The sequence below is a fragment of the Pteropus vampyrus genome, unplaced genomic scaffold (genome assembly GCF_000151845.1).
Source record: "Pteropus vampyrus isolate Shadow unplaced genomic scaffold, Pvam_2.0 Scaffold10, whole genome shotgun sequence".
Classification (NCBI taxonomy): domain Eukaryota; kingdom Metazoa; phylum Chordata; class Mammalia; order Chiroptera; family Pteropodidae; genus Pteropus; species Pteropus vampyrus.
The window spans coordinates 1657333-1681950 of NW_011888791.1; the positions used below are offsets into that span (position 1 = coordinate 1657333).

Consider the following 24618-nt stretch of genomic DNA (forward strand, 5'->3'; position numbering starts at 1 on the left):
GAAGTTTTATTTAATCTTGTCTCTCTATCTATTGGCTGTTTGACCTTGGGCAAGTTATTTAAGCTAAGTTATAAAGGATGCAGTGTGGAATTTAGAAAGGAGGAATAGTATAAACAAAGTTAGGTATAATTAGGATGTTAGGAGTGTTCTCAGCCTTTCCTATAGTACTCAAAGTGTGATCTACTGACAAAGTGTGATCTACCGACAGCAGCACTGGCAGTACCTTGAAGCTTGTTAGAAATGCAGAATCTCAGACTTTTACCCCAGACTTCTTAAATCAGAATCTGCATCTTAACAAACTGAAGTTAAGATCAGAGCATTCGTTCAGAACAGCATTTTGTCTGTCTTGCCTGCTCTTAAGAATTGCATGAGGAACTTGTAAATAGTAGGATGTGTCATCACTTAGCTTCAATTCTGTAGAATCACAGGAGGTGGGGTCCAGCCTTTGGCATTTTGAAAACTCCAGAAGTACTTCCTGTATGCATAGAAATAGTAATCTAAGGATTCTGTTTTTGTGCATTGGTGATCCATAAATTCTCTTGAGTAGGCAAGGCACATGATGAAAGCATTATTATAGGAAAATTCATTTTGAGTCTTGATTTGGTAACTTGAAACAAGATTAGAATCACTAAAACTATTATTGAGGTTGTTGCTGTACTCTCTGAAATTGCAAGTGTAATCCATTCTAGAATGAATTTATATAGTTCTGAAATGGAAAGGAAGAACTAGATATAGATAGATGCTGGAGATATTTTGGGGAAGGGATAGTATTTGAATGCAAAAGCAGGCCTAGGAAAATAGCGTTGGCATCATAAAAAAGTAGATAATGTTAATTTCCTAGAGGATGCCAGGTATTGTTACATGTTTTTACCAGTGTTACTTAATTCTCCTAGTACTGTGATACCTCATTGTACTCATATCTTATGGATTAGGAGACCAGTTCTTAAAGAAGATTACCTAGCCCAAGGTCACAGACAGAACTGGTAACCTTAACTATGGCTATGGCTATCTGACACTAAAGTCTTTTTTCCTTCCTGATTCCAGTACATCCTATATAATTAACCATTTTTGTTGTAATTTTGAAATCATTTTTCACATTAGATCTCATATTTAGCATCTTTACAAAGTCATATCACATTATATCTCATTTCAGCTACTAAATGAAAATATTCTTTGAAAAATACTTGCTCTCTCCTTTCTCTGTCAGTGTTATTTCCTCTGTTTGAAACTCCTACCCAACCTTTAACATCTAGCTCATAATTGCCTCCTGTATCCTGTGTGAACCTGTCCATTATTCCCAATGACTAGTGATTTTTTTCTCTTCTGAACTTTTATGTTTCTATATTTTCTGATATGTAATTACTTTGTAATAAATATTGTTTGAGTGATTCCTGGATATGAAATACTGATCAATGAGTACAATCCTATTGATATGTATTTGAAATAATAATAGATGTAATATAAAAATATATAGTCACTGGTATGGGCGAGATAATTACTATTTATTTTTTATGTGAAGAAACAGGAAAACAAAAAATGGATTTAAAAGACCTATCCACATTGAGAGATCATTCTCCTTTTGGAAGTTCTTGTCCCCAAACAACATATTATTTGGTTTTAATCATCCTATGGGTTTTATAGTAGTGTAGCACAATGCAACCTAAGCTAAATACCTAAAGACCTGAGTTAATGTCTCAGTTTTACTTTCAAAGTGTGAGTTTGTGCAAATCATGACTTTCGATCCCTCATCTATAAAATAGGAACACCAGTTGTTATATTCACTTTTTCGCTTGTTAGGAGAATCAGATAAGATAATATGTGAAAGTTCTGAAATTTGCTAAGTGTATTAGATGGCAATGTAATTATAATGTATTTTTTTTTTTAAAAGACTATTAACTACTACATCTTTCTTTAGTGTTTTTGTTTTTGTTTTAATTCAGCTTTCCACAGGCTACAAATCAAACATTGTTAGACAAATTTAAGCATCAGCATGAAGAGAATTCTTATATTGAATTTCCAGCTGTGATGGAGCCTGCTTTCATCATAAAGCATTATGCTGGGAAAGTAAAATACGGGGTAAAGGTCAGTAAATTTTTCATTGAATATGCCTTTAGGGTAGAGATATGTTCTTAACTATACCACCATCCCTGTCACACTACTCTTCTTGTAGTTTGTTAAGGCTCTTGATCAGTAACAGTTGGAGACATTTTATAAGGATACCACTAAAATTCAGATTCTACCTTATAATATATATATATTATAAGGTAGAATCTGAATTTTATATATATATATATATATATTATTGTCTTAGGTGATATTTCTGTTGATTTCCTCCTACATTCCAGTAGGTTTTTTAGATCTGAAAGGATCACATTTGTATGTCTTAAACCCACTAGTTCATCTAGATAGTTGAATTTTTCTCTTCTCTGCATCTGTGAGGCCTGACAGAAGCTTCATGTCTTGATGCACTATTAGGTGTTTGTAAGCTTGCAATGAATATATTAAAACACTTTTAACTACTGCAGAAGAGAATCTTCATAATTTAGTCCATTTCTTGTTTGTAATTGGTGAGCTCTTACCTTTCCACCACTTGATGTTTAAGCTATGTAAGACAATTTCCCAGTGACAACATGGAGACTAGTAGAGCATTATGTTTCCTCCTGGGGCTTGTGGTGAGAATCGAAATTAAGATTACTCATTCATTCATTTATTCACTTATTCAGAAAGTTTTTATTAAACACAGCATGTGTCAGAACCTGTGCTTGGTGTTTGGAATGTCCCAGTGAAATAAATGATGAATATTTTAGGCCATGAGACAGGAAAGAACTTAATACTTAATAACACAGGCCAGTGTTAATTAGATTATAGTGAACAATGGACATAGTGGCATGAAATTAATTCAGAGAATGGACAGCAAGTTAATTCCTCAGAGCTTCTAGGGCAAGTTAAAGGAGCTTGATTTTGTTGAAATTATTATGGAGAGCCATGAAATGATTTTAAAGCTGAGGATGTAATTTGTGTTTTTAAAAGATTGCTTTGATTGCTTTGAGGAGAAGGAACAGTAGAGGATGGGAGTGGAAGCTGAGAGATCAAAATTAGGTAACTTTTTAAAATAGTTAAGGTGAAACGTTAGGTAAATTGAATCATGGGGTGGCAGTAGAGCTGGAAGAGATCTAGACGATTATGAAATATATTTTGGAGGGGTAATTATTAGACCTTAATGATGGTTTCTGGTAAGTGACTTCTGACTAGCTTATGGGTGAACTTGAGATACTGTTTTTTTCAGGTAAAAAGAGAGGAAGGAACAGATTTTAGAACAAAAATTAAGAATAGCTGAGAGTAGAATAATTGTTACCAGGGGCTAGGATGTGGGTGGATTGAAGAGATGCTGGGCAAAGGGTTCAAACTTGCTGTTAGAAGATAATAAATTCTAGAGATTTAATACACAGCTTTATTATTATAGTTAACATTGTGATTGTGACATAGTCTTCAGAGTTGTTAAGAGAATAGATCTTAAATGTTCTCATCACAAAAAAGAAGTGATAATTATATGACTCGGTGGAGATGTTAGTTAATACTACTACGGTGGTAGTCATATCGCAACACATAAATATATCTAATCAACATGTTGTATACCTCATACAATGTTTTATGCCAGTTATACCTTAATTAAGAAGATTTTTAATGTAGTTTGAAACAAAAAAGCTCGAGCTATAAAATCATACAATGAGATATGTAAAGTATATAAATCTAAAGTGTACGGAATTTTCTTATGCCCCTTCCCAGCTCATTCTCCCCCACCCAGGTAACTACTATCCTGCTTTTTTTGTCTTTAGTTTTACGTATTATTAAACTTCAGATAACTAGAAGCATACAGTATATATACTTGTGTCTGTGATTATTCATCCGTATTATCACATAGGTTGAAAGTAAAAGGACATCCATCTTGCCATCTGTACCTCTTCATTTACTTGTGAATGAAATGTGGTTTATAATTTATTCTTTAACTGGGTAATTGATAGGGTTGAATTAATTATATATAGTGCCTAATTTAGTGCCTGATGTCTTGTCTGCCCTTGGTAGATATTAGTGGTAGCAGTGATTTATATTTGAAAATTCTTAGTCTAACTAACTTTTATAGTATATACTTTTGAACAAAGGCTATTTAGGGACAAGCCAAGGACCAAGACTTCTGGCTCATTTCCCTTTTTATCCTGTTCTCAGGTGAACAAAGAAGAATTAGGAAGGGAAAGCCCTAAAGGTAATAGGATGAGTACAAATGCCTTGTAGATGTGAGAGTAAATGACATATTAGTCATGCCCCTCACAGAATCTGAAGTGGAGATATTTTGTAAAGCTGCACCAACTTGGAGTAATTTACTCACCAAGTTTTATTCCTTCCATCTGGGTGTGGTTATAGTCAGATGTCTAGATTATACATAACAGTTTGTTACCTTCCAGAGGATAAGCTTCTTGCCCTCCCTGTCTTTCTGTGGGGTATTTTAACCTATTTTGTGTGTGTGTGTGTGTGTGTGTGTGTGTGTGCGCGCGCGCGCGCGCGCATTGTAACCCTTCTAACACCCATGCTTTGGCAGGGTTTTTTACTGTGTATTTATGGTCCTTAGGTAATCTTAATCAGCTTTAAAAGAAATCTATATGCTGATGATATGCAAATGTATTTTCTGAAATATCTGTAGGACTCTAGACACATAAAGCTATCTTTCTAATTGATGTCTGTATACAGACTTAGTATAGTGTTTATGAGTGGATGTGTTTGAACCTCTGTTCTTCCACTTACTATGTAATAGGGGCCAAGTTAGTTAACCTCTCTGTGACTCAGTTTCCTATCTATAAAATAGGAATAATAATATCTACCTCAAGGGCTTGTTAAAATGAAATGAGCTTAAATGAAACAGTACATGTAAAATGCTTAGAAGAGTACCAGCACACAGAGTAACCTCTTAATAAATTACTTTGTATTTATCATATCCTCACCATCTCAAGTTAACTTGTACAGAACTGATCTCTTGATCCCCATTTCCTATTTCTAAACCTCTTTTTTGTAGTCTTCTCCATATCGGTATAAGTCACTGTCAGCTGTTATCTGGAATATTGCAATAGCTGGTCTCCCTTTTTCTGTGTTTTTGTACAATTCATTCCTTTCACAGCAGCCATTGGTGTTTAGAAAAAACCAGTTATCTCATGTCATTTCCTTCCAGTGACTTTCTTTTACACTTGAATAAAATCCCAACTCGTAACTCAGGCTTATATAGTCTGCATAGCCTATTTGTCTAATCTTTTACCATAATCACCCTTGCCCAGAATGCTCCAGCCCTTGGTCTTACTGCTTTTCTCCTAAATTGTCCAATAGGTAGTAGGCATTCCTTTTGCTTAGAATGCTGTTCCTGACCTTATGTTTAGCTCCTTTTTTTATTCAGCTCTTTTGTCATTTTATGTGATACCCCTTCAGAGAGACTCTTCCTGACCAGTGTTTCACAAGTTGCAAAAAAATTGTGGACTATTCTAAGTTTAAAGTAGTACAGAATCTAATAGTTTTAGTGTTGGATGGAACTTTATAGAAGATATCTGATCCAGTTAGCTACGTAGTACAGAAATGACTTCTATAGTTCTTATTCAGCCACCACCATTCAAAGATGTTACCTATTGTCTTCTTGGTTTAATAATTTTTTCAAAAATAACACTGGTACTTTTTTCATGTAGGATTTCCGGGAAAAAAATACAGATCATATGCGGCCTGACATTGTAGCTCTTCTGAGAAGTAGCAAAAATGCATTTATCTCTGGGATGATTGGAATTGATCCTGTAGCTGTTTTTCGATGGGCAGTTCTCCGAGCTTTTTTCAGAGCCGTGGTTGCATTCAGAGAAGCTGGGAAAAGACACATTCAGAGAAAAACTGGTAAGCTATTGGTATTAGTATTCTGCAATGCTTCATCTTTTAATTTTTTACCTCTCTGATGAGTAGAAATGTAATTTTATTCTGTTCTGTTTTCTTACCATACCCTAACATGTTTCAGATGTGATTCGTTATAGTGAACTTTATCTGATCAAATTAAATAGATATATGGTACGTGTGTATATGTGTGTTTTTATTCATAATTACTGATGGGAATAATTAGTGTAAAGTGCCTGGTATTTAGTAGGCACTCAGTAAGACATTGGCATGATTTTTAAGCAAAAAGTGAAATATAATTATAATTTAATTATATAGAACTTAATATTGGTACCTTTCTTTGTTTTCTTCATGCCATAGTTTTTACTAGACATGAAACAATTAATGTGGAAGTATAAATTGGGAGACAGAAAAATTAGGATGGAGATAGTATAGAATAGTGGAGATAACCTGGCTTCAGTAATTAATCAAGTTTCATCTTTTCTCTTGACTGATTTTGCTATCATTAGCAGTTTTTCTTGGAGTGTTAATACTGCCTTCAAAATTTATAAAGTGTTCATTTTTTTTTCTCTTACCCTGAACTCAGTTTATTGAATTTTACTTTGAAATTTAAATATGATTATAGCAGTTTACTTTTTCTGTGTACCTCCCTGTTAAATCATAAAATACTCCATTTCACATTCTGTGGGAGGGCATCTTCATAAGCACTTGTTACCTACTGAAATCATACTGTTGTTTGCTGTAGCTCTAGCCTTAGACTAGAGCTGCATAGTGAGGATTTTCTAATATATATGTAGTTGTGTAAAATAAATTTCTGCCCAGAGAAGCTTCAGTAGCAGTGTACTGGGACACACCTATGCTTTCAGGGCTCCCAGACTTACTTAAATGGCTTTTTGGCATGTGTACTAGCAGTAAAACTTTAAATTCAGGTTTGATATATTGCAAATGAATACATTTATTTGGTAGGTTGTATTTCTAAAATGAGAGGCAAAAACTAATTTAATTTTTGTTTTTCAGATTTTAATGTGTGCAAACTGTCTTTTATGTATAGGGAGAGTTGTATTTTTTTTTTTTTTTTTAGAGCAATACTTTAAACCTGCTTTGCTTTTTACAAAGTTATTTCTAAGAAGTATCTTTGCAAAAAGCTTTAAGGAAAAGTTTTTTTTTTTTTAATTAAGCTATGTTCTTCTTATGAATGATGAAAATTTAGAAATTGGTAAGTATTCTGCTAAGATGTAACTAAGAGAAGAAACTTTTCTTCTATTTACTATTAAATATGTCTTTTTCCATAAAGATTATTCATATTGTATGCTCCTTTGGCATTTAAAATATTATTTATGGAAACTGGATATATGTTTATAATAATTTATACAAGATATGCAGTGTAATTAATGATCAATATACTGAGCCTGTATTATCTCTACTTTGATAATTTCTGGATTCTTCTTGTTTTCTAATTTATTTTTACTTTCTGGCCCTCATAGAGCTTTCAAAAAGAATTTCAAAAAATTCTTTTTGAAAACTTCTATTATCACAAAGTGAAGATACCCTGTAACTGCCACCTAGGTTAAGAAAAAGAATATTACCAACACCCTAGAAGTCTCCCTTGGATGAACTTTGAAATTTTACTCTTTATCAAAGAGAAGAAAAAAACTGTAGTTTATTTGCAGTTTTAGGCAATGAGTGAGCAGATATTTTATAGGGAATAATTGTTTGTATTATAGTATATTAGTGTCAGTACCTGCATTAAGCAAGCATTTTTGCTCCCTCCACACTACTCACCACATACTATTTTCTGATGGGTTTGGGATAAAAAGATACCATAAAGTTAGAAATTGTTGCATTGCAAAATGAAAACTACTAGAATAACTGAAAATGGATTAAGTAGTAGATTTATAACATTTATTATGACTATAAATAATATACAAACATAGTGAAACAAGAATTGGAGTTTAAGCAGAAGCAGAATATATGGAAGGCAGAAGGTAACCAAGTTTAGATCTTGAATGAATATAAAGGGTCAAACATAATACTTCTAATGAAGAAAGAAGATGTAGACTGCAGAAGTGCAATATTACTTCTTTTGTGAGTATCAGTGGACCCATAGCTAATTGTCAACAAATATCCTTATGGCGCTCAAAAAAATTCTGGATTTTCTTAAAAAATTCCCTGACATTTTTTTTCTTCATTAAACCAACTGAGCACAAATGAGAAGATCAAATTAAAAACTTCTGTTATTTTTTGTGGACTTCCAAATTAAAGGACACAGTACTATTTTAAGTCCCTTAAATCAAAATTAATTCAGTTTATTCTTTTAAAGAGTAAATTTGTTAAAATTGTGGAGGGTATATTTTGGTGATCAGGAAACCATAACATGTTCTTTGTGGCATCATATAAGTAAGCAGTCTGAGTGAAGCCACATGTTGGCCCTGCTGGGAGATGGAATGAGAAATGGTAATGATTTATCTCGTCAGCAGTGAGATATTGAGGAACAGATATTCCAGTGCTATCATCTACCTTGCTTCTGATTTACTACTCCTGAATAAGAAAGAGCCTGGATGAGAGCACATATAGGGGAGATGATCACTTGACCATGAATTATACAGTATGTAGATGTGAGTGCAGTAATGCTCTATTTACTTCTTTTGGAGTTACCATCTATGTATACAAAGAGGAATTTTAATCATTCCAAAAAGACTAGATAGAGATGGGGCGTTCAATTGTGGCATTGGGATAAGAAGCAAGAACAAGAGAGTTCAAAGGGCCATTCAGTTTTTTCATTTAACTGAATTTGGGAAGTGTTTGTACAATGAAAAAAGGCTGAATATTGGTAAAGACAGTGTACTTTGTAGTGTATTGATTTGCAATATTCGCATCCCTCCCTCCCTAGCTACACTGAAATCCACAGGTTGAAGCACAGTCACTAGGGGAAGTAGAAGAGTATTGGAGCTCCTTCAAAGCCCCATCCTCAGAGAATTTTCATTTTTTAGTCTATCAAGTGGTTCCCTGGAAGACCCCTCTTGCAAATGCTTGCCTTAGTGCTTGCCCAGTGCTTAGCCTTTAACCTAGGGTTGATGTCCAAAAACAATCAAAAGGAATTGTTGAATATTAAAACTGCCTGATGCGGTAGATAATAGTTGGGGCAAAAGCTGACCAAAGTGCATAAAAGGAAAAGCTAGAGAATGAAGTATCCATAATGGCTTTGAAAAGTTCCCAAATATTTATGGGAATCTGGATAACCATTAATATGCATAAGGCTGTGTACATGCCCAGGGCTATGGACATACTCAGGAAAGACCTAAGAAGATAATGATCACTCATCTCTGGATAACCTTCAGCTACTTGGTAAGCAAGAGGTGAAAGACAATGCAGAGTTGTAAACTGCCTGCTTAGCTGAGTGTTGAAGGTGTGTCCCAACACATACACAGTGACACTTGACAAAGAATGGGAGATTTATTGGTTTCAGGAATATTCAGATATCCATCCACAATCATTAGCTGACCACTAAGCTAACTGAGCAGAGATTTCTGTGGTCACATGTGACAAAGAATACAAACTTTACAAAATCAGTTCAGGAAGTCCTAAACAAATAGCAACAACTACAAGAAACAGCAACAACAATATATCTGGGGAGAAAAGAGAATCTGATTTCCAGAGTTGTCATGTTATATTATTTACAATGTGTGGTTTTCTGCACAAAATAATGAGACATGTAAAGAAACAGGAAAATATTACTCATACACAGGAAACAGGAATCAATAGAAACTGTCTCTGAGGAAAGTCAGACATTGAACTTAGTACAGTCATTAAGCTATTTTAAATAAGTTCAGAGACCTAAGGCAACCACAGCTAAAGAACTAAAGGAAACTATAAGAACAATGTCTCACCAAATAGAGAGTGTTAATTTATATATAAATTTTGAAGTGGGAAAAAAATACAATGACTGACATGAAAAATTCACTAGAATTCAGCCCCATAATTGAATAGGCAGAAGTCAGAATTGGTGAACTTGAAGACAGATCAGTTGAGATTATCAGATCTAAGAAACAGAAACAAAAAGAATGCAGAAAAATGAACAGAGCTTCTAGACCTGTGGGAAATCAATAAAGCATACTGACTTTAGGGAGTCCAGAAGGAAAGGAGAAAAATGGGTAGCAAGGATATTTATTTTAAGAAATAATGGCCCTCCCCAAAAAAAAGAAAAGAAAAAAGGAAATAATGGCCCAAACTTGTCATATTTGATGAGAATATTAATCTACAAATCCAAGAAGCTCAAAAAGCTCTACAAACTACCAGAAGGGTGAATTCAAAGAGATTCAGATTTAGATATAAATATAATTAAACTGTTCAAAGATAGAGAGTATTAAAAGCTCCCCACAAAGCAAAGCCAGGGGACAGTGACTTCACTGATGAATTTTATCAAATTCTTAAAGAAGAATTCACACCAGTTTTTTTATAAACTCATCCAAAAAAAAATGGAATATGAGGGAATACTTTTATTCTGATTGTGTGTAGCCAGTAGTACCCGGATACCAAACAAGAAGTCACAAAAATGAAAACCACAAACCCAAATTCCTCAACAAAATCCTTGCATACTGAATCCAGCAATATGTAAAAAGTGTTATACGTTATACACCACGACATGGTGGAATTTACCCATGAATGCAAGGTTATTTTAACTTACAAAAGTCAAATCAATGTAGTACACCACATTAACAGAATAAAAGACAGAAATCACACCATTACCTCAGTAGATACAGAGAAAGCACTTAACAAAAGCCAACACATTTTTGTACTTTTCATTATTAAAAACATTGAACAAAGAAGGAATAGAAGGGGACTTCTTCAGCCAGATAAGGGGATCTATGTTAAACCCAAAGCTTTACATCATACTTGATAGTGAATGAGTAAATGCTTTTCTCCTAAGATCAGAAACAAGACAAAGACGTTTGCTCTCACTGCTTCTATTCAACATTGTCTTGGAGGTTCTGATTAGCTAGGCATGAAAAAGAAATAAAAGAATTCAGATAGGAAAAGGAAGAAACCATTTTGTTTGCAGATGACATATTGTGTATAGAATACCCTTAGGAATCCACCAAAAAACTGTTAGAGCTAATAAATGAGGCCATCAGGGTTGCAGGATACAGAATCAATGTGGAAAATCAGTTGTACTTAGCATGCTAGCAATGCACAACCTGAAAATGAAATTAAGTTGGTGCTCCAATTAGAAGAGCATAAATAAGTATAAAATCTTTAAAAATAAATTTAATTAAAGAATTGTAATTCATATTTTAAGTTGAAAAACTTAAAAGAATACCCAAATAAATGGAAAGATTCTATTTTTGTGCATTGGAAGGCTTAAAATAGGTAAGATGGCAATACTTCATTGTCATAACATCAGCTACCTGTATGCAGAAATTGACAAGTTAATCCTAAAATTGATATGTATAGAATCCAGAAATGTAGGAAGAACAAAATTGGAAGACTCACATTTCCTAATTTGGATTAATCAGTAATTCTTCAACATGGCACCTAAAGCATAAACAACCAAAGTAAAAATGGATAAATTAACTTCATCAAAATTAAAGACTTTTGTGCCTCAAAGGACACTATTAAGAAAATGAGATGACAACCCACAAATGATAGAAAGGATTTGTAAATCATGTATCTGGTAACTGGTATCTAGAATATACACAGAATTCTTACAATTCAGTAATAAACTAATAACCCAATTAAAAAGGATCTGAAAAGACATTTTTCCATAGAAGATCTGCAAATAGTCAATAAACATGAAAAAATGCTTGACATCATTTATTAGAGAAATGCAAATTTAAACCATGGTGAGATACCACTTCACATCTAATAGGATGGCTACAACAAAAAAGACAATAACAAATGTTGGTAAGGATGTGGTGAATTTGGAAACTTTATATATTACTTTATATATTACTGGTGGAAATGTAAAATGATGCAGCCACTTTGTACAACAGCCTCATAGTTAGAATTTACCTAGCACTTCCACTCTATCAAAAAAATATAAAGCACGTTCAAACAAAAACTTACACATGATGTTCTTAGCAACATGTTCATAATAGCCAAAGGGTGGCAACAACTCAAATTCCTATTAAGTGGTGAATGAATAAACAAAATGTGTTATATACTTACAATGAAATGTTATTCTGCCTTATAAAGGAATGAAATATTAGTACTTGTTATAACATGGATGAACCTTGAAAGCATTTTGCTAAGTGAAAGAAGTCAGCCACAAAAAGCCACATATTTTATGATTCCATTTATATGAATGGCAAGACGTGATATATCCCTACTGAGTAACATTATTCAGCAATAAAAAGGAACAAACCACTGCTACTTGTAATGAATGAGTCACAAAAAATAAATTGAGCAAAAAAGCCAGACATGAAAGAAAACATACTGTATGATTTCATTTAGTTTAAGATTAGGCAAAGTAATATACTGTAGAGTGATAACAGTATCATAACTTGATTGCCTCTGGGTGAGGTGAGAGTGATATTGACTTGAAGAGGGTAAAATAACTTGCTGAAATGATAGGTTCTATATCTTGATGGAAGATTATGTGGTTGTAAACATTTGTTTAAACCATCAAATTGTATACTTGAGATTGTTGGATTTTACCTTGGTGAAATATACCTTTAAAAAATGGCCCAAGGCCTGGTAGCTGGCATTATAGAAATTGCTATAGGATTAGAGACATGGCTTCAGGTCTGAAAGATATAGTGAAGCTGGAATTAAGCCTCTGTTATGTGGTCAGTAACTTCAAAGAGTTTGTCACTGAAAAGATAATTGAAAAATTCTTTCCTTTGGCCTTGCCAAGAACCTTAGCAATATATGTTAGGCCTTAGGTAATGTTTTCTAAAAAGTCACTAAATAAGTTACCTCTAAAATAAAATCAGTGTCCCACATCTTCACTATGCATGGGTATGGGGTATGAATTTATGTTGTATGTTTTGTGCATCATCTCAAGATAAGAAATTATTAAAACTAAACCACAAGCTAACATAAGCAAGCATTATATAAACCTCTTTTAAAAATATTCCTTAGAAAATAACCCCTACTGAAAATGTACTTAAAAACCATCTTAGGAAATCAAACCACTTAACAGAGAGTTGGTACACACAGTAAACAAAAGGAATATTATTTTAAGGTTTGGAAATACTGTTTTATATAGTTCGTAAAATAATGTTTAAAATAGAAGGCATAGAAAGCAGAATGAAAGAACAAATGGAATTAAAAAAAAAAACAAACTAAGGCATAATGGTGAGACACAAAACAGCCACAGATCAAAATTACCCATATCCAAATGGCATTGCCACAATTTATTACATAAAATAGAAAATAGAGTACAGTGGTTGTGGTAAAGTTGAGTGATTTCTTAAAACTAGATAATAATTTAGTGCATTCAATATCCTGAACTTTTTAAACACTTAGAAAACACTTTAATAACATAATCATACTTCTGACTAGCAAGTTATCAAGCTAGCTATTGAGGGGCCTGAAAGTCTGATGATAACTCTTTAAAATTACAATGTAGATGGAGTATGAGTAGAACTCACCAGGTATTTTTTTCCCTCAAATAGTTCTCTTCAACTGATATCTCTCCTCCTTCCCCCAGCTAAGTAAGTATAGGCTAGTTTGAGTCTAAGTATTCATTCTCTAAGCAGCCTATCAAGGTGGGGAATTATTGGTAATAATGAGAATAGCATATTTTTTACTGAGATATCTTTTGACTAAGAAATGACAAGTAACTTGAAAATAGTTGTTTCTTTTTGGAACATTTAACATTTGCAATTATGGGCTCTCCATATTGGATAAATGAGATAATTTTATTAGCTTACATTTTTATTATTGGATAATGAAAATAATTTCAAATTCATTTTCTTTAAAAAAGGATGGTATTTATGTTTATATTATTATCTAATTTTATGGTATCATAAGATTTCATCTCCTTAGCTAAAGTGTAGATGCTTTTTCTCTGGATGTAGAAATCCAGGTTAAGGAGTTATAGATAGACAAAACCATGCTTTGTAATCCTCTTTGAATTGCTCTGCCTCTGTTTAACTTTTTAAAAGATTCTGCCTTGAGAACTATTCATAGATAGTACCTCATTCCTAATTATACAGTAAATTTGCACCAATGGAACTTTAGTTCATTGTTTATGTGTTGCTTAATTTGCCTCTGTTGTTGACTATTCACTTTTGTTTTTTAAAGGAAATGTGCATAAGTTTGAACTTAATGTTCTAACTAACTCTAGAGATAGTTCTATGAGTAAAAGGTACTTAAGTCCTCCTAAACTTAGAAAACCTGTATTTCTCTTTTAAATCAATTTATTGCTAATATTTATGGTACTGAAACTTCTTCTCTTTCCCTTTATTGCTTGAGTGATTCACTGTTTCGGTAGTCCTAATCTGGGGCTTTGGTCCTTACCCAAAAGTGCTCTTTTCCTTTTTCCACCAGTAGTTGATTCTGTTTCACTTTACTAAGCGGTGGTGGTGAGGTGCACATTTTACAGCTTTGTTTTTAGATTTACAAATATAGAAGTGCTGCTGGGTTTTCCTGCTCTTTGGTGCTTTCTTCCTACTCTTCCAACATTGACACACACTTGCTGGAATTCCTACAAGTGTTGTTAATTGCAAAATTTGTGAAAGAATTGTTTAACTTTTGGTAAATTGTTTTGAGTAAACTTCTCTTTGGGATTCATCAACGTTCCTTGCATTGTTGCCAACTATATGCTAATTATATTTCATACTTGATAAAAATGAGTCCGCTAAAAGAAAAACCAAAAAAACTAAACCATATAAATAGTTTTTGAAATGTGCTTAGTATTTTAAATTAGACTTTTTGTTGTTGTTCACAAATTAGACATTTTAGTATGGTGTTAACATACAACACCTTGAGTACTAAAGACGACATTTTGAATACGTAAAAAGGACCTTTATTTTTTTTCTGTTGTGTAATTTCCTCAAATTAATTGGAAAAATCATTCACATTTAACTTCTGTTGCTTGGTATATTTTTATATACTCTTAAGATAGTTGGCAGCATTGTCCTTGATTCTCTATTGGTTTGGGCTTATATAATGTCTTTTTCTTTTCTCCATTTTTTTTTGTTTTTCTTTTGCTTCTTAAGGACATGATGATACAGCGCCATGTGCAATTTTGAAAAGTCTGGATAGTTTTAGCTTTCTCCAACACCCAGTCCACCAGAGGAGCTTAGAGATTCTGCAGAGGTGCAAGGAAGAGAAGTACAGTAAGGCTGCAAATCCTGATAAATTCTCTGTCATCATATATCCATTTGGAAATGGACACCAGGAGCATTACACCAGGGTGGGACATAAATTGTATAGGCAATGTGACCTCCATAAGCCTTTGACCAGTTGGTCTCAGGATATTTTCATTGAAACTTCAGTTTTTTTCTCTCGAAAAAGTTGATATTCTTCTTCTTTTAAGCCACATGACTATTTGCCTGTGATCCTTGAGTTAATTGTACTTGGTTATGGACTCTGACTTGGTTTTCATTTTTGGCTTTAAAGTAGCCGAGAATGGGCATAAATGAATAACAATTTTTTTCTCGCCGACTTTTTTTTAAAAGCTTTCTTGAAATCTAATTGAGATAAAGTAAACTGCATGCAAAAGCATAGAGTTTGGTAAGTTTTCACATATATGGACCTGTGAAATCATTACCATAATCAAGATGATTAATATATCCCACACTGCCAGAAGTTTCCTCTGCTCTTTTCTAATTACGGCTAATTTTTATGCTTGCTTATGCTTGAATTTCAAAATCAGCAGTGGAGCTTTTATGTATCATTGGTAAATCCATTTAGTTTGATTGCAGTCCTTCTAGCAGACTTTCCTATGTCTGGTTTAGAGCAAAGATACTACCTTAATGTTTTGGCTTAAGGAAGAATTACAGAATCATAGTGGGTGTTCTTTTTAAAATAAAATAGGTGTGAAAAAATGCCCCAGGTCTCCATTTCCTCCTTATCTATTGGTTATAATTATTCTGCATGAAAATGAGTTCTTTTGCTTGTTGTGGGTTTACAGTTATTTGGCTATGCTATAGGGAGAATAAAGGAATACTCAGAATACTTGAAGCCTAACTCAGAAATTTGCATATAATGGACCTAAATTACTTACATATTCTGTTCTCAGCGTTTTACAAATCACCACAGATATACTTTGCTAATTTCACAGTTCTTTGATTGAAATTCCATGAAATTTTAGTATCCAGTTATCAGTGAATATAAGTAGAATTCCTAAAAGCAAATGTTGTGGGGGTATTTTTTTTCCATTCTTACTTTTGCTGTCTTGATATGAATAAGAAAATGTGTGATGTATATTGAAAAATATTTAAAATATTTTCTCAGAACAAAGGTAAGTATTCCATTTAAAAAAGACATCTTTAATTGTTACTCTTAATTATTGCTATTATTTCTAAAAGGTATACAAGTCTTTATTCCAGTTATCCATCTTACTTTTCTAAATCTTTTAATCCATGGGATATTGTTTAAGATAGTCTACAAATCTTTTATGAGAGATTAAATTCTTTTTAACTTTTAAAAAGTTGGAAGTGGTTTATTTGTTTTGTTGATTTTTGTGACTCTCATCCTGACAACCCTGGGCTTGAATGTATTTCAGCTTGGTATATGTGGGTCCAGAATAGGAAGGCACCAATTTTAGCACAGGCTGCATGAGGAAATTGTACATTTGTCTGTGTTCACATGCAAGTTTATTTCTACATTTGTGAAAGTTGGAGCTTTTCCATTATTTTAGGTAGGTTATTCCATTTTCCATTGTAGTACTACCAATAATTAAAATTTTATAATATATAAAATTATAAATTCAAGTTCAGGAGATTTTTTTTTTTTTTAAATGAGGGGACTGCCAGTTTTAGGTAATGGTAAATTAGTGAGGTTACAATGCTAAAACCTGGAAAAATTGATGAGGTTACAATGCTAAAACCTGGAAAAGTTTAAAAACAAACAATTTGAAAGCATTGGAAAAAGACTCAAAGGACTAAAAGACCAAAAAAGGCCAAAAAGAAGCAGAAATCAGAGGAGAGTCATTCATTAAAGTAGTGGGTAAGAATTGTGAATGTGTAGCTTTTTGCACAAAGTACTTTCCAACTCCTGTAACTCCAGAGACGGAAAACCATAACCATACTAGCTTGAGGTGTCAGAGGACAAAGCTGAGGACTGGCAAGCAGCTTGGAATTAGGAGGAAAATCATATGAGAGAGCTACCAAAGGGCTGAAACCCAAAGTTAGAGTATGAATTCTGTCAACCATACCTGGCTGACTGCTTTGAGCATGCAGGAAAGACTATAGGAGCCCTGTCAAAAGAGCACTGCAAACCAATTGGGAGATAACCTTTGAAAGAGGCAACTGCAGGTTGAGATTTGCAAGTTTGTTGCTTTTTGTATCTGTGTGTAGCTCCTGTGTGGGCAGAGCTGAATATTTACTTCTTTAGTTGGAATTCCATTTAGTAGACAAAAGCAGAAAAATATTTGAAAATATACTGGCTGAAAACTTTTCATGTTCGGTTTAAAAAAACACTAGCTTAGAGATCCAAGAACAGTGACCTCCAAGTAGAGTAAATACAAAAGAAAACCACAACTAGGCATACTATAGGCAATATGCAGAATACCAAAGATAAAGAGAAAATCTTGAAAGAAGCTAAGGGAAAGTATGGCATACTAAATACTGGGGAATAATGGTATGATTAACATCTGACTTCTCATTAAAAGCAATACAGGCTGAAAGATATCCAAAAATTATAACTAAAATAAAAGCAAAACAAAACTAAGCCCCAAAACTAAAAAAAAACTTTCAGGCAAAATTTCTATATTTGTAGTTGGAGACCAGACAGGTTAACGATCTGTTAGAAGAAAAATCAACAGTTTTCAAAATCCAGTGTTATTATCCACAATGTCCAATTATCAGTTAGCAAAAGTATCCTTCGAAAATAAAGCCAAAATAGAGATGTTTTCAGATAAACAGAATTTGAGAGAATTTGTCACCATGATACGTATTCTATGTGAAATGGTCATGGAAATTATACAGGCTATAGGGAAATGACACCTCCAGGTGGTAACTGGGATACATAGTAGAGTCTGTAAAGTTTTTCTGCAAAGGGCTATACAGTAAACATTTTAGGTGGTCTGTGTTGAAACAACTCAGTTCTGCTGTGAAAGGAGCCATAGACAATACATAAACAAATGGGCATGGCTATGTTCCAATAAAACTTTATTATATACACTGAAATTTAAATGTCATGTAATTTACACACGTCACAAAAATATTCTTCCATTGATTTTTTTCCTCAAGCATTTAAAAATGTAAAAACCATTCTTAGTTTGCATCCATGTGAAAACATAGTGGGTTTGATTTGGCCCGTGGGCTCCAGTTTACTGATATGTGAATTGTTGGAAGGAATAAAGAAACCAGAAATAATAAATACGTCTAAAAACAAATGAATATACATACTTTTTACTTCCTTCTCTTAATTTCTTTAAAAAAGATATATGACTAAGGTAAAAATTATTATATTTGGATATGAATATTATTACATATGGGAGACTCCATAGTGTAGTAGTTAGCACATCTGCTTTACACGCAGAAGGTCCTGGGTTTGCACCCCAGGTGGAGCCACGGACCATACCCTGGATGCACTAGGCCCTGGGTGGCCAGGTCCCAGGCACACGCCGTGAACATGTGTGAGGAGATGCCCCACCTCCAGTTCTTAAGGGGAAATGGCAACATCCATAGGTCAGGAGTGGAAGTGGGGGTGGGGGAATTAAAGAGGGGGAAAATTATTACATTTTTCTGGTGGATTAAAATGTGTCTACAGATTCTTTGGTACTCCTCCCTTCAGAAGGCATGTGCTATCCTTTATGACTTGCTTCTAACAAATGGAAGGTGGTTGAAGTGACAGTGTGTGTGACCTTTGAGATTAGACATATAAAGTATTGTAGCTCTTTTTCCTTTTTTCATTTCTGGTGCTCCTACCTTTCTGCCATGACTATCCTCGGAGATTTGGTCAGGAGGAAATTAGAGGGGTAGGGGTATATTGGGGTTTGTGGGAGTTTAAACTGCAGCCTCACTTCTGCAAAGGTCAGGAGAAGGAAAGGAGAAGGAATAAATTGGTAGGAGGACTAGAAAGAGGGTAGAATAGAAGAATCTCATTTCAATTTGAACTTATACTTTTGAACTTCAATCTAGTTTTGGGACAGTGGAGATTATGATGTTCGAGTGCCTTAATGTCTCTGACCTCAGGCATTAGTATGGTCACACAAATGGTTGAAATTTAAAGTATGTTGTCTGACCAAAATGGAATTAAAATATAAATTAGTAATTTATTTATCTGAGAAACCCTTATATATTTGGAAAATAAACAACACGTATAAATAACTCATGAGTTATGCAGCTAAAGAAGTGCTTAGAAGAAAATTGATAGCTTTAAATATTTATATTAGAAAAAATAAAGTAAAAAATTAATGGTCTAAGCTTTCACCTTATGAAGCTACAACAGGAAAAACTTATTAACCCAAAACAACTAGAAGTAAACGATAAAAATAAGAGCTAAATTCAGTGAACAGGAAACAGACCAAAAGTAGAGAAGATCAGTGGAAACCAAAAGCTGGTTTTTCTAAAAGAATAATAAAATTGATAAAATTTGAGCCCAGCACTGTCCAATAGCACATTCTGTGAAGATGGAAATGTTTTCCAACTATGCTGTCCAAAACTGTGGATATTAGCCACATGTGGCCTTTAAGTCCCTGAAATTAAAAAAAAACAAAAACAAAAAAACCAAAAAAACCCCCCGAAGCTCTAATTAGATCACCTTAAATTTGAATGGCCACATATGGCTAGTGACTGCTGAATTGGAAAGTGCAGTTCCAGCCATTCTGATCAAGGAACATGAGTGAAGAACAAAGCTATTATCTGGAATGAAAGAGTAGACACAGTTGTATATGGTACAGACATCAAAGATTGAGGAAAAATTATGAACATTATGCCAATAAATTCAACAGATGAAATGGACAAGGTCATTGAATATCAACAAGTCATCTAACTGGACCCAAGGAAAAATAGAAAATCCGATTAGTCTTATATCTATTAATGATGTTGGATTTATAACTAAACTCTCCCCACATACAAGCACAAAAAAGTTCAGACCCAGGTAGCTTCAGTAGTGAATTTTATTTAAGGAATATTTAATTAAGAAAGGAGTAATACCAGTTCTCATCTCCTTCAGAAAATATAGAAGTGAGGAGTACTATATAAATCATATCATGAGGTCAGTATTATTACTCAAATACCAAAACAAGACAAAAATATTACAGGAAAACTCAGACCAATATTCTTCACTATGATTGTTGTAAAAATCCTGAATAAGAGCACATAGAATTCAGGAATATATTAAAGGATAATATATGATAATTAAGTAGAATTTATTGTAGGAATGTAAGATTGGTTGATAATAGAAAATCAATCAATATACCTCACCATATTAACCATCTAAAAAAGAAAAAAAACACACAATTAGTTCAGTAGATGGATAAAAAGAGTTTGTCACAATTCTATACCCATTTCTATATAAAAACTTAGCAGCCTAGGACTAGAAGGCAGCTTTCTCAACTTTGTAGAGAATACACATGAAAATCCTACAGCACATTTCACACTTAGTGGTGAAAGATTGAATACTTCTTTCCTGACCTTGAGAACAAGGCAAAGATGGCTGCTTTTTCCACTCAGTTCAACATCATACTAGAGGTCGTAGTACAATAAGGTAACAAAAAGAAATAAAATGTACATAAGATTGAAAAGGAAAATGTAGGCAGCATGATCATCTACATAGAAAGTGCTAGGAGTTTAAAAAATGCTCTTCAATCTAAAATGAATTTAACAATCTCACAAGATACCAGGTGTATATATATGAAATCAAACTGAAATATTCTAGCCATGAATACTCAGAAAGTGAAATTTATAAATTCTGTTTCTACAGCTATGACAGCCAGCCTCCTAGATATTCCCCAGTTAGTCCGATCTCCTGGTATTCACAACCTTGTTTAGTTTCCTCCCACATTTTACCAGTGTTGGTCTATGTGACCTATAAGACATGGCAGAAGCAATAGCATGACATTTCTGATATTAAGTTATGAAAGATTGCAGTTTCCATGTTACGCACTTTCTTGCTTGTTAGCTCTCTCTCTGATCATTGTTTCTGAGAGTAGCAAACTGCCATTTGTTAGTAGCTCTATTAAAAATCCCACTGAAGCCTCTAGTCAACAGGCAGTAAGGCTTGTCACCAATGACATGAGTGACCTTAGAAGCAGATCCTTCGGTTCCATTCCAGTCTTGAGATTACTGCAGCCTTGGTCGGCAGCTTGAATACAACCTCATGAGAGACTTCGTCAGAACTAACTGGCTAAGCAGCTCTTGAAACCTGTTACTTTAGAAACTCTGTGATATGATAACTATTTGTTGTTCTTAAGTACTAGGTTTTGGAGCAACTTAATATGCAATGGACAATAATATAACATACCCAAACATGAAATACTTAGGGATAAATTTAACAAAATATGTGTTAGACCACTGTACAACTGGGAGAAAATTAAAAATACCTCAATAGATGAACATAAATACATGTTTTTGTAGTTCTGAGATATCTGTTCTCCCATAAATGGATCTATAGATTGGATGTAATCCCAGTGAATATCACAGCAGATTTTTTGGTAGAAATTCACAAACTGATTACTTATATATATAGAAATGTGGATACCTAGAATGACCAAAATAATTTTGAAAGAACAAAGCTGGAGAACTTACACTGTATGATTTCAAGACTAAAATCACGACGTTGTTCTCTTAGTGTAAGGATCAGAAGATCAATAGAACCAAAGAAAGAGCCCAGGAATGGATCAACACACTCATGGTCAATTGATTTTCTGCAGAGGTGCTAAGATAATTCAGTGGGGTAAAATATGTAGTCTTTTAAACAAATGGCACTGGAACAACTCTGTAGCCATGCATTATAAGAGAAGTTTGACCCTTTATATTATACATAAAAATTAAGTCAAAATGTAAAGAGTAAAACTTAAATTTGTGGAAAAAACCTGAGAGAAAAATTTTTGCAATCTTGGGACAAAGATTTCTTAGATGGGGCATAAGAGCATGAACTATAAAAGGAAAAAACATGACAAAATCAGAGGTTCACTAAAATTGAAAACTTCTGCTTTTAAAAAGATATTGTTAAGAAAACAAAAAGTATACCACAGCTGGGAAACAGTATTTGTAATAATTTATAATACTGATAACTGATAATGGGCATGAAAACAAAATATAAAAATACTCCTGCAATAATAAGACAAATGGCCAAAGATTCGAGTATATACTTCCAAAAAGAAGATACGTGAATGATCCATAGACTCATGAAAGATTATCAGGCTTTATTAGTCATTGGGGAAATGCAAATTATAATCACAATGAGGTCACATTAACACCTTGAATCATGGCTAAATTTTAAGTTGATAAAACTAATGACAAGGATGTGGAGCAACTAAAATGCTTATATACTCTATTTGCAATGTAAAATAGTACAATTATTTTGGAAAACAATTTGTCAATTTTTTATAAATGTGAAGCATATATTTTCCATATGTTCCATTAATTTCATTGAGATATTTACCTGAGAGAAACATATTTACACAAAGACTTTTATTAATCTCCAATGTATTATGCTGACAAACCCTACACAAAAGAGGGCGTACTGTTTTATTCCATTTAAGCCAAATTCTAAAAAATGCAAACCAGTCCATGTGGACAATTAGTGGTTACCTTAACCCAGGAGGGTATATGGGGGATTGTCTAAAAAATGACATAAGGGATCTTTTGAGGATGATGTAAATGTTCTGTATCTTCTTTTTATGGTGGTTTTTGTGTAAACTTATTCAACCGTATTCTTAAAAGGCATATATTCTACTATAAATAAGTTTTACCCCAATAACATTTAATTACATTTCATGAAGCCTAACATAAGTCACAGACATATATACCTTGAAGAGAATATTTTTCATGGAATGAAGAATGTCAAATTTTTTTTAATGATACATGACCAGAATTTCTGTTTGAGAATGGTAGGTAGAAACCAATGCTAGTATGTATTTCAGTGAAGCCAACAGGGAAGGCAGGGAGCTATATTTCTCTTGAATTAGTAAAATATGGATATTTATCAAATTTAAGATATCAATATGGGTAAATAAACATGAATATGTACATGATAGACAACTACAATAATAACAAAAGTGGAATCTTATCTTTTAATGAAACATAAGAAACCTTTATCAAATCCAAACTAAGAAGGGGAAAATGAGTTTAAAGAAAAATAAATGGAAAATATGAAGTAAAATACAAGAAACAAGTACTATTTAAAATTAATAAAAATAGATTAACCTTACCAATTAAAATCTCAAAATGAATTTTTCAGAAAGTTTAAATATAAGATTTTTAAAATGATGACAGTAAAAGGATGGACAAAGATATACCAGGCAAAGATGAGCAATGACAGTAAATAAAGATAGTAATCTGAACAGATCTTTACCAGTAGAACTTATGAAAAGATTTAGTGGAGAAAGACAGAAGCTGAACTCACTGGAAAGTTTTGAGATCTGATAAAGAAATTGGTATATGTGTGTAAATCTAAACGATTTGTAAAACAGTAATAATGTCTAATTCACTTGATTAATGGGAAGAAAACAAGGGGAAAGTAAGTATTGGGTAACAACAGCTGTTATAGGAACGGAATGATGAGAATCAAAGCATTAGAAGGTTTTTATACTCTTCAGGAAAAGAAAATACAGAATTTAGTTTAGAATTCATGAATATGTTCAAAATTCAAGAATTATCAAAGAAGAGACTATATCTAACTTAGGAAACAAAAGAACCTATATAAAGAAAATACTTCGGTAGAAGTGTGGATAAAATTATACAATAATTAGGGTAAATAAAAGGCATAAAATAAAAAGGCAGAAAAAAATTCCAGATTTATCATGATAGTAATAAATTAAAATGATCCAAAGTAAACAGTTAAGAAATTATGCAATTATGAAAAATAAAATTAAGCTCTACGATGTTTATAAGAGACAAGCCTAAAACATATGAACCCAACAAGATTAAAAAGAAAGTATCGGAGTAAAGCTGTATCAGAAAATTTATTCTTGCTCTCTTGTACATTTTCCCATGTCCTTTAGGTGACTCTTATTAAGATTTCCATTACTGTAAATGAGTTTTGCTTTTTCTAAAAATTTTACAGAAATGGAACCATACACTATATATTCTTTTGTGTTCTGATTGTTATGCAACATGATATACATATTTATCTGTGTCGTTCCATGTATTAGTAATTTGTTACTGGCTTTTATTCCATTGTGTATACAAACAGACACATATACAATTATATATATATATATGTATATATATATATATACACACACACACACACACACACACACACACACACACACACACACACACACACACACACACACACACACAGCTTTGTGTTTCTCATTTGTTTCTTGGTGGATATAAGGATTGTATACTGTTTCGAGCTATTGTGAGGGACCCTGCTGTAAACATTATTGTTTGAGTCATTTTGTGTACATATATCTTC

At 33.1% G+C, this 24618-nt stretch overlaps 1 protein-coding gene across 1 annotated transcript in view; it reads left to right on the top strand.

Annotated features, from left to right (window-relative positions):
* Window positions 1-24618, top strand: part of MYO9A (myosin IXA) — a 245311-nt gene that overhangs the window by 90254 nt on the left and 130439 nt on the right. The window contains exons 13-15 of the mRNA XM_023521568.1: window positions 1941-2082; window positions 5721-5916; window positions 15075-15194. Of these exons, the coding sequence (XP_023377336.1) occupies window positions 1941-2082; window positions 5721-5916; window positions 15075-15194 (458 nt within the window). The remainder of the gene's footprint in view (window positions 1-1940; window positions 2083-5720; window positions 5917-15074; window positions 15195-24618) is intronic.